Source organism: Petromyzon marinus, chromosome 22 (assembly GCF_048934315.1).
Source record: "Petromyzon marinus isolate PM22_M1 ecotype Great Lakes invasive population chromosome 22, UKy_Petmar_22M1.pri1.0, whole genome shotgun sequence".
Taxonomy (NCBI): Eukaryota; Metazoa; Chordata; class Hyperoartia; order Petromyzontiformes; family Petromyzontidae; genus Petromyzon; species Petromyzon marinus.
In genome coordinates, this window is record NC_133688.1 from 13,317,559 (window position 1) to 13,329,683 (window position 12,125).

At 41.4% G+C, this 12,125-nt stretch overlaps 1 protein-coding gene across 5 annotated transcripts in view; it reads left to right on the forward strand.

The window, feature by feature from the left end:
- Window positions 1-105: 105 nt before the first annotated feature.
- LOC116944988 (endophilin-B1-like) overlaps window positions 106-12,125 on the forward strand; it is a 64,467-nt gene continuing 52,447 nt past the window's right edge. For all 5 annotated transcript variants that reach the window (XM_032958998.2, XM_032958999.2, XM_032959000.2 and 2 more), the window contains exons 1-2: window positions 106-3,020; window positions 11,666-11,807. In XM_032958998.2, coding sequence (XP_032814889.2) covers window positions 2,958-3,020; window positions 11,666-11,807 — 205 coding nt within the window. In that variant the 5' untranslated portion in view covers window positions 106-2,957. The remainder of the gene's footprint in view (window positions 3,021-11,665; window positions 11,808-12,125) is intronic.

The window sequence follows — 12,125 nt, forward strand, 5'->3', positions numbered from 1 at the left end:
TATGCAAAAGGGTTCATTTAAAAAAAACCTATGTTAACACCACAGCAGCTGCAGATGTTTTAATGACTATAATCCCAAAAACTTGGGAAGTAAATTAAATTGGCTTCGAGTCAATCGCACAAGACGCATACAAAGAAAAGTTATGGCAGTCTATAATGTTGCAATGCATGACTAATTACAATTTTATTTTATAATCAATACTGCATACAGTGACTTAAATCTGGCCACATTTAAGCCGGGACAAGAGATAAAATATATATAAAGTATAATACAGGACTGCATTATTTGAAGAGCCGTATATAAAACAGTGTCCCTTGTTCAATACAATGCTGCCTTTGAAAGCCATTATGCCATTCATTGCTGCAGCTCAATACTTGGCTTGCTCCTTTATGAGTTATTCAGCCCATAATGCCTTGCATTTTGTACGGTTGTTTGCATTCAAGCCACGTGCCTGGAATCACTCACAGGCAGATGCGTATCTCTGTATATGCAGCTAGTGGAAGTGCCTATTGCATGCAGATTACTGGTGATAACATCACAACACACCGTTGAGTGCTTTGGGACCATTAGAAAACAAATAAGCGAGTAAAGCTGACAGCATTTGAGGACACATCTTTTATGTAAAATAACATATTTGTATTTGTAAGAGATGATACCGTATTTATGATAGTGAAAAGTGTCCTTATTCAATTCACAAGTGTGTCCGTGGAAGGAAATGGGAATTTGCATCACATGATCACGCACCAATATGTTTCTGGGAGGACAGATTACCAAATAATTTGAATCCCATCTTGGCAAATGGGATTTTTTTCCCTGTATTTTAAGTGAAAATCTCAATGTATTTTTTTATGGAAAAATAGTGAAATGGTATATTTTTTTCGCACGAGGGAAATCATGCCCACTGTGTCTCTGAATATACCCCACTGAGCCCCAGCAATCACCCTTTCTCATCACAAATCTCAGGAATCCCCACCATTAGCGCAGTAAGCCTGCACGTGTAGCTTCATAATTTCTTAATTTCCCCAAGTGCTGGCAACAATAACATCATTTCCATTCAACAACAGACACAGTAACATATTCTGCGCCAGCTTCGCATTCTCCCTAAACAACAGTAACGCATCGCCTAGGTGATTTCCTGTGTTGCCGGTAGAGACGGTCACATTTTTGTAAAATGTGAAAAGACATTTTTGCCAAATATCATCAAAAAGGAACTCGTGTTAACACGTGATTTGGGTAAAACATGTTAAAGATAGCATTTTTCATAGTAAAGGTTTTTGGGTTAGATCGCGTTATTTATAAATGTGTCGTAACCCTCCACCACCCGACACGGCCAATCAGCAAAAAAATGTCACGTTGACAAAAGATAAATAGTTCACTACTTTAGCCCACCGGTGTGTTGAAGAGTGAATCCACAACATTTACAGTTTGAGTACTGTGACGTTTTTATTACACGGCACAATACTTTGAAGCCAATAGGCAATGGAAGCATCTTAATTCTATATGGCATGCTCTAAACAGCATTGGGGTGGTGCTCGTCCCTGTTGTAGATCCTGAACCAATGGTGAAAAAGCCACATTTGTATGGTTTGGACCAGTCTCCCCATAGGACAATCATTAACTGGGTTACCATTAACAAGCAAAATAACTTCCCATTATCCAAAACGGAATTCTTTCTCCTTAACAACCCACTGGAGTCAGTGTACTGTGATGTATGCATTGTTTTCACATTATGGTTCCTTGTTAGTGGTGTAATTTAGATGGAATTTGTCACCCAAAGCTTATTTTGCCTTCTATCTCAATCACGATATCCTGAAGGCAACTGCAGACAAAAACATATACATTTTTTATCAAGGTCATTAGGATCAGGTTTTTTTTGCAAGGATGTGTATATTTTATAACCATCCAATTGATGTTTTCAATGTGTTATTGAATAAAAGACGCTCTAAATCCGGCTATAACTGTTGACCATTACATATAGGCCCTGACCAATTAACTGTCCACACCCAGCGAAGTATCTGTGCGTGGTTAAACTATTTTCTATTGATATTTACATATCTGACCTGTTCACATATCCATCTCTATAACTCAGTCCCCAGCAAGTCACGCATGCGATCTTGTGACCTGCTCAACTTTGTAAATCCACAGTTTATGGCTGATTGACCTCCGTGGCCAGAAGTTCAACCTCGCCATCCTACAAGCGGGAGACTTTTGCAGTGTTAGGGGCTTTGTTGCCCCTATGATTCGATGTAATTGCCTTATAGCGTCGTCTGTGTTTTCTGTACAGTCTCATCTACTCTATCATGTAAGATCTCGTCCGTTTATCGTAAGTCACGTCTCGTATGCAATGTGTTACAGTCATATCTGTTCCGTAGAAGTCTGCCTTATTTGAGCTGTCAGCACTGCCGTGCCCTCAACGTCCAAATCGCCTCCCGTCTGGTGTCTAGCCTGCATTGTGTGGCCCCTATCTTGCGTTTCAACTTATTACGTTCAAAGAAGGTGAGAACACAAGTGACCAGGATAGCCACACGTGCAAGGAGTGAGTGACCACCTAGGTCAGCAAAACGGCAAGTCAATTACACGACACAGCTCACCGGATTCCCCCACTCTAATGTGGATAAATATTCGGGGGTTTTGAAAATAACATGCCACCCCCCTCCCCCCCAGCAAGGCCACAGGACACAAAACGCATTGTTTGAAAACAGATGCTGTTGGCGGCACAGCAGCTGGTGGGGGGGAGGGGGGGAGAGGCTTCTGTCTGCCCACCCCGGATTTCCTGTGCGTGTTTAGGGGAGGGGGAAGGCCTCGCGCCCATTGGACTCGGAAATACTTCAAGGCGGTTAAAAAAAAAAGACATCACACATAACACCGGCACCGCGTTTACATATTGAACTGCTATCGCCTGCGTCGGTGGGATCTTACATGCACGTCTGCGGCGCTTAATCCGTGAGCCACCTCGCCATGGACTTCAACATGAAGAAGTTAGCGTCTGACGCTGGCACGTTCTTCACCCGCGCCGTTCAGGTGATGACCGCCGCGCCTCCCCCCCTCCCAGACCAACCCCCACCCACCCCACCCACCCTGCATTGCCCCGAAATTATGGGACGCTTTTAGGAAAACCGTAAGGCCCCGAAGGCACCCAGGCCTCACCACAGAAACGTCGCGGAAACATGAATATGTTTGACGTGCGCGTGTCCGAGCGGCGTTTTAAAGTCAATGTTGGGAATAAAGACGATTTTGCGCGGTATCGAACTTGTGTTTTTAAGTCGCTGCTGCTCAAGTGGCGTTTGGCGACATGCTAACGGAGAAGCAAATCGGCGCTCTGTATTTGCTAGATTGCATAAGCGGGAGGGCTGTGTTTTGCTTGATGTGATTGGTGCGATTTTGGCACGCGCGCGCTGCGGCCAATCGCAGGCGAGTAAAATTGATTGATGCGCCTATGTGACGTGGGAAATAAAATGTAGGTGAAGGTGTAATTTTTAGGGCCTCGATAGTGTGTGGCTTTTGAAGTTGAATGTCCAAACTTTTAATCTGACGTTTGTCATGAGATTTGGACGGAAACCCATGACGAATTTAACAGCCACATGATCAGAGTAGACAGCCACGACGAATTGAAAGTGTCCGGAAAATTGCAAGATAAAAGTCACCAGCGTGAATTTGTGTAATTTTTACCAACATTTTGAGAATGTATATAATAAAGATGTGATATGAATTTATGTTCATTATTATTTATTCCAAATTAGTTGAAATGGAAACACAGTATTGTAATTTGTTTATTTTGTCGATTTAAATGTTATGAAATGGAAATTAACAAATAACCTCACCTCACCAAAAAATCTAACTGAAATTGTATTTTTAAATGGGATAAAATAAAACCTTTTGCAAACCAGCTGACCACTTACATTCCTTACATTTTTAATGTATTTTTCAATGTATTTAATTCAAGTAGATTTTGGATATTTCCTGTTAGAGTGTTATGTGCACTGTATATGTAATAAATTATATACGGGATAATGAAACACATTAATTTAAAAGATGGCATCAAGTCTTGTTCAAATGGTGGCCCTAGGAGAATCTGCGTAATGTGGTTTTGTAATTGGACGCATTAACATTTGATCCTTACTAATATACATTTTACTGTATATCAGCAACATTCAGTTCCCCTGAAAATTGTATGCAATGAATTAATGTATCAATATGCAAGTCATAGGAGTAAGAGTTATTTGGTAATTTTCACAACTGGAGCACAGTATTCTGGAATGCATATTGATTCATAGAACTGCTCCATCATCCATGATCTATCTATCTATCCAATGCCCCCCTCCACCCCAAAGTCATCACCATCTCTCATAGTCTTGCAATGCAACAATTCATCTAGCTCCTGCATATAAGCTGATTTCATCACTCCATCTCTCTAGTGTTCTTGAACGTGTTCCCTTACTTGGCCACCACTCCGTTGTTATTCTCAACCACTAGCGACATATCCTGCCCAAGCCCACTTTTCTTAACAGTCAGCATAATATATCTTACTTGCATTTGTTCTCTAATCCAAGTGTGTCTCTTGTCAGTGTAATTCCACACATGGCCCTATACTTGCTTATTTGTGCAATTTTTAGTTTTAAATGTTCTTTGATTGGCCTTCAGTAATATACCCTGATTTTATATATATACCTAAGACAGTTATTGTGGGCAGATATATAGAGGCGCATAAGAGGATCTTGTAGTGCTTTTGGAAATTTGTGACTAATAACACTGTAACAAATAAAAAATGTGGTTCCTGGGTAGTAAGTGTTATTTCTTAATAAGCCTCAAAAGTATGGAAAATGGCTATTCCCCACAAACTTTGCTTTTGTGACCAGGACACAAAAGCAAAGGTAATAATCCACTCTATTAATAACAGTGTAACACATTTTTTTTGTTCCTGGGTAAGTAAGTCATTTCCTAATTGCTTATGCCTCAAAAGTACAGAAAATGGCTATTATTCCCGACAAACTTTGCTTTTGTGACCAGGACAGTGATATTTAGAAATGTACCTATTTTCAATGAGAAAACGTGTGCATTTGTGTCTCTCGTTCACATAAAGTCCTGGTCACACAAGCAAAGTTTGTGGGAAATAATAGCCATTTTCTATACTTAGGCATAGGCAATTAAAAAATGACACTTACTACCCAGGAACAAAAGTTGTGTTACATAGTGTAATATAAAGCAACGTGCATAAAGAAGCATTGTCCCATAAGTATTTATTTACGGTTGCAGTGTAGTAAATATTTCAGTAACCTAAGTATTTCTTACTGCCTGTTTTGTGTGGCAAAGGATAGTGAAAACTTAGTAGTCTGCCCAGTGAAGGCATGTAAATGATATTGCGGTTTGTGAAACTTCACAGACGTGTTCTTACATTTACTCGACTTAATACCTTGTAGCATATGTAATGTACACATTCATGCGTGTATGTGATGGATGGTAGTCAACATTGCGCATTCATAAATTCACGTTTAGCAATACATTTGGTTATATATTGCATCAACATGCCAGATTGAAACATTATTTATTTACGACTGCTATTTGTGTTTAGTTTGTTGTCATTCCCCCAAACCTCCGCTTAGCACGGTTAGCTATGGACTGTGCGAAAGAAGTTCAACAAACATACATACTATGTGTAGCTACTGTGCTCTGTGTGGAAAATACACACAAGGGATCCTCTCTGGGCCGCAGGGAAACTCTACACCCTCTTGGTTAGCATGGTATTATTGTGTCTGTTGAGCCCATGCCACACATTTCTGCCCTTTTGCTTTTGGTGCCAATTTCATGGCGGTGAATTCTACTTCCATTATGCTTGTATTGACATTGGTTTTCAAGCATTCATGTTATTTGTAAAACCTCTGTTTTTTTTATTTTCCAATTTTTGACAAATACATTAACTGAGCACACTATTCCATATTTACAAGATCAGAATACAGTGGTACCTCGGTATAAGTCGTTAATTCGTTCCAGAAGGTAGGAGGACTTATACCGAAAATGACGAATACCAAACGAATTTTTCCCATAAGAAATAAAGGGAAAGGAAATAATCTGTTCCAGAGTATAAGAAATTATATTTTATATGGTATAGTATACATTAATAGGGTTGTATACAATAATGTAGACACTACTTATTACTAAAATGCATAAATACATTCAAATAAATGCATAAATAAATTGAAAAAAAAAACAACATCACTTTACCTTGCTGAGAGGAGTTGATAGCCTACGAGGATGGTGGTGAGGAAGGGGAGGAGGAGGAGATATTATTTTTTGGAAGGAGAGTCCCCTTCCAGTAAAACTTCAGGAAGCTGAAATTCTGCGGTTTTTTCTATTTCTTCTTTCTGTCTTTTTTCTTGACTTGTACCTGGTTGAGGCTCACCAGGTTTGAGTTTCACTAAAAACCTGTCCATTGAAGTTTGTTTTGAGAGTTATAGCAAGGGCTGTGCATTGAACGAAATCTACTGTACAGGTAGACTGAGGAGCGGCGCTTTGTTTCAGTCGTGAACAGGGGTCTACGCGGGTACGCGGTGACTCATCCCGACCCATACAAGTTCTAGCAAGCGCGCCGTATCCCAAGCAAGACGTCGTATCCCAAGACAATTTTTTCTCGTCAAAACACGACGTATACCAAATTCGACGTATTCCAAAGCGGTCGTATACCGAGTTATGACTGTATAGTGCACCTTTGCATAACCCATATCCCAGTTTTTAAATTACAATAATTGTAAATAATTATTTTTTGTATCGCTACATGAATGTGGTTCATAACTCTGTTACTTAAATAAATGTGTCGATATTCATGTACAGTATACATATATTCCACAAATTATCCAGTGTTCATACTCTTTGGTTTTTTCGGTAAAGTCACATAGGTAAAATAAAAATAAAAGAAAACAAATAAATTACAAATTGAGTTGTACCTGTGGTGACTGCTATATCGGGGAGATGAAACGGCATATTTCTGACCGAATTCGCGAGCACAAATCAGATTTGAAACACGGCAGAACGAATTCTTCGTCCGTGGCTGATCATTGTTTCAACACAGCGTGTTCTCATGACATTATTTTCTCTGATACCAAAGTACTATGCAAACCTCCCGGTCATTACCAAAGATTTGTCCGTGAAGCCATCCAGATATACAAACATAGACACAACTTCAACCGAGAGGATGGTTTCAAATTGAGCAACTTTTGGAAAGATGTCATCAACCAAGTCAAACGTTAGCTGGCTGATAATTGTACAGCCGTTTCCGTTTCTACCAGGATGGTGCTTGCTCTCGTGCAGCACGCCATCGCCCTCCCCCCGAACCCCCTGCAGCATAAGAAAAGGGTGTTGTGCTCGCTTTCTTGCAGTGCACCACCGCTCCCCCCGAACCCCCTGCAGCATAACAAAAGGCGGCTTAACTTAGCCCCTCCCCCTCCCCACCCACGTCCCTTCCTGGCTCCTCCCCCCCCCCCACCTTAACCTGTATATAAGCTCTGATGTCCCAGAGCTGTTCTCTTGATACAGCGAACTTTGTTGTCTTCCACCTGAAGACGGAAGCTTGTGTTGCCTCCGAAACGTCGTGATTTAATGTAGTTTTTTTCTTTTATTTTATTTTTATTTTACCTACGTGACTTTACCGAAAAAACCACAGAGTATGAATCCTTGCAGTCACGAAAGCTTCAAATCTAGAATTATCCAGTGTTGTTGATTTCCAAAATCATGAGCAAACACAAGATCCAGGTACGATTCAACACAGTACATACATTTCGTGATTTGATCCCTTCTGTGAAGGATGTGATCCTCGAGATTCAGTACCCCGGTGTCTACAAACTAAGCTGTGTCCGCGGCAGCAGTTACATTGGGGAAACTAAGCGACATGTCTCGGACCGGGTCCGTGAACAGAAGGCAGATCTGAAACACAGTAGGACCAATACCTCAGCCGTAGCTGATCATTATGTTAACACTGTGGGCACACACGAAATTGATTTTGCCAAGACGAAGGTACTCTGCAAACCCACTGGCTATCAACAAGGATTCGTTCATGAAACGATCCGGATATTTCAACACAGACACAATTTCAACCGAGAAGATGGGTACAAATTGAACAATAATTGGAAGGACGTTATTAACCAGTTTAGGTCATAACTCGCTGTGATGTTCCTATCCTATCTAGCAGTTATTTTCGACTCTCTGAGTTACATTAACTAACACAGCCACTGTTAGCTGTGTTAGTAAATGGCGGCTTGCCATTCTTTTCCACCTCCATGTGGCCACTGCGCTGTCTTACATTGACATGCTAATCTCTTACAATACAATGGCCACCCCCACAGCCACATTCACTAACACAGCCACCATTAGCCGTGTTATTAAATGGCGGCTTGCCATTCTTTTCCACCTCCATGTGGCCACTGCGCTGTTTTACATTGACATACTAATGTCTCACAATACAATGGCCACCCCCCACAGCCACATTCACTAACACAGCCACCGTTAGCCGTGTTAGTAAATGGCAGCTTGCCATACTTTTCCACCTCCATGTGCCCATGTGGCCACTGCGCTGTCTTACATTGACATGCTAATCTCTTATAATACAATGGCCACCCCCCACAGCTCCGTAGTACTTTCCCCATATTGGCATTAGCTGCCGCGCCCAACTCTAAACCATTTGTAAACAGCTCGTTGATTGGTGTAGACCTAATGCAGGTTACGGAGACCTCTCCTACATTAACATTAGCTGCCCCGCCCAACTCTAAACCATTTGTAAACAGCTCGTTGATTGGTGTAGACCTAATGCAGGTTACGGAGACCTCTCCTACATTAACATTAGCTGCCCCGCCCATCTCTAAACCTTCATAAACAGCCGGCCTCGGCAGATTTCCCCCTCTTTTTTTCACCTGAAGACGATTGCTCGTGTTGCGATCGAAACGTCGTGATATTGTTATTATTTTGATTATTTTTTTCTATCTACGTGACTTTACTGAAAGACCCAAATAATATTAATATGGTTTGATTTTCATAAGTGCATATTTGTTTAATAAACATTACCAAGGTTAGCATGCAGTTAAAGTTTGTGAGATAGTTTGTGTAGTGAAAATTTGTGCATATATCTGACAATTTTCTATGAGCATAATGGCTGAGGGACATATTTGCTCATTGTAGCACTGAAGGGGGCCCTGAAGGGGCTTTCATCGTAGGCTGGCAACACTAATAATGATTCACCTTGCGGTGTTTTTAATAACTGTATAATGAACTGTGTGCGCATTAAAAAAATAACTGCTGGCTATTGATGGTAAAATATTGATTATGAAATGGGGTGTTAATATTTCAGAGCCTGCCTCTCAGCCCATATTACATCACTTGGCGTTAAAAGCAATGTTATGAGATAGCTGGGTGGCCTGGGTGTAATGCGCCGTGTCGGAGCGCTGAGAAAACACCTCTTCGGAGAGTATGCACTCAGGCTCCCAGTTGTGCTCAGCGAAAATTGAATGCATCTCAGCGCAGATGCACAGCATGTTTAATAGACCTGAGCTCCAAGCCCATTCACAGTTGACTGCACCAAAGGAACGAATGCTACTGTGAGTAATATCCCAAGCAATGTGTTTCATATATAGCAGTGTCTGCAGGCATAAACTACTTCATCATATTCCTTCTTTAACCCGCTGCTGGATACATGTTACAGGAATGATAATAGCTATTTACCCAGGTTGGTTGGCCTGTACATGTTCTGTTATTCTGTTCCCAATGTATGTACTTGTGCCTTGGGCAATTACTGTACAGAAAGTGGGCCAGGGCCACAATGCTGAAATAAAATAGGTGGGCGAGAGCAGGTTGGGGTGCTTTTGGAAAACTGAACTTAATAATGAAAATCAACATACCAATATGCCGAAATAACTTTTCTTTTAAATCAGTGTATATTACCTGCTATGATACGTGGATTGGAAACATTGATAATAAGGAAGAAAATTAAGTGAAAGCTGAAAAATATGTAATAAAGGATTGAAAATTGCCCGCTTGCAATTATACTGAGATACAGAAAATGGATCCGAGAGCGAATGAAAATTACACATCATTGACTTCAGAAAATTAAGTAGGCCAGTTGAGGATATGTCGCTGGAAGGGATGATAGCTAGTGGTCAAGACTAACAATGGACTGGCAGCCAAAGAAGGGAACATGTCCGAGAGGATAACCATTATCTGAATCGAAGAATGAGATCTGCTCATGTGCTGGAGCAAGATGGATTGTTGCATTGCAAGGGTGAGGATCAGAATGGCTTGGAAAAGCCTTCATCCAGCAGTGGATAGATCATGGATGATGATTTTGACTTTAGCCAGGAAGGACTCAACCCATTTGCAAAACTATTTTGGAGTGTCTTGATCAGGCTGTTTTTTCAGTAAATATATGTTTGTGGGAACCTTGATCACCAAATATTCCGTAGCCTATATGTCAGCAATTTACATGCCGTAGTGTCACATACTGACACCTTGCTGCCATGGCAGATTAATGTTTCACACACAATGAACTCTGTATGAACTATCAATCCTACTTCCAAACAATTTGATCACAGGCATGCACTACCACGCATGCTCTACCATGCATGCACTACCACACATGCACTACCACGCATGCACTACCACACATGCTCTACCATGCATGCACTACCACACATGCTCTACCATGCATGCACTACCACACATGCTCTACTATGCATGCACTACCACACATGCTCTACCATGCATGCACTACCACCCATGCACTACCACGCATGCATAACTATAGGCATGCGCTGTCATCCTATATCCTTCAGTTCTGTACAGCTGCCATGGAGTTTATTTATCCTTTGCCTCTATTTCCCTGCTCTGTACTCAATTTGTTTGGTCCTTAAATATGCAATTAAGGGTGTCCTAACCATCTCAACAGATACAGACGTATTGACTTTATTTTACCAGGTAGAGCTCCCTGAGACAACAAGTTTATTTTGCAAAGTTGAGAGATAAAAATATGCACTTTAGACACCAAAACAGATTTGTGATCTGCAATCGAAGTTGATTTTCACATCAGCAAAAACAACAAGTCATGCCATACTGAGTGCAGTCTGTTCTCTTATAACGCGTGTTTTTATAACACAGATTGGATATAACACGATCAATGTGTTAGGGAACCATTTTTTAAAGCCCGGATGCGAATTCAATATAACGCGATTGAGTGAACAGAACTATGTCACGCGAGTAGGAATAAGCGATTGTACGGCTGCCTCTGTGTAGCATTACACAAGGCGGGATGCTGCTGGATATTTCTAGATGCTACCCACACACATCAGTTTTTGTTCAGCCTGCATACGGAACTCGCTTATTATCGCTGATCCTACCCTGTATTATATAGAATTTATTATAACGCGATTTTTCAATAATGTGGTGTTCTTTAGGAACGCAATTACGACTTTATAGGAGAACAGTGTGTAATTCCTTTGTTTTAAGGCTGCAAATTTGGCCTCAACATTGCAGTGCGTTGGGGTATCTCCACGCACACTGGCATGTGATGACATGTTAAATAAAACAAGTGCATTAAAACGTGCCACCACCACATATTGACTCCACCGTATACGCGTGGCCACAATAGTGAAGGTGATTAAACGGTTTCACCCGTGTGGTTTCGCTGCCATTAGTTTACGGAGGAGAAGCTCGGTGGGGCGGAGCGCACCGAGCTCGACGCGCACTTTGAGAACCTGATGACGCGAGCGGACAGCACCAAGAACTGGACGGAGAAGATCATGCGGCAGACGGAGGTGGTTCTGCAGCCCAACCCAAGTAAGGGGCTCGCGGTGTCCATGCATGTTGGCTATTAATGATCCTCTGCTTCGCTGTGGATGTTTTCTGTGGTGTAATGGTTATCAGCACGCTGGACCTGCAATCCAGAGGTCACCAGTTCGATTATATGTCTTGGCTCGGCAGTTGAAACAATGGAACAAGTGTCTTAAATCGCCCGCCTCTGTCCACCCAGCTGTATAAATGAATACAGGACATATTCTTTGGGTCTTTCGGTAAAGTCACGTAGATAGGTTCAAAGAAAATAACAAAAAACTATGACGATTAGATCGCAACACAAGCGGTCGTCATTAGGAAAAG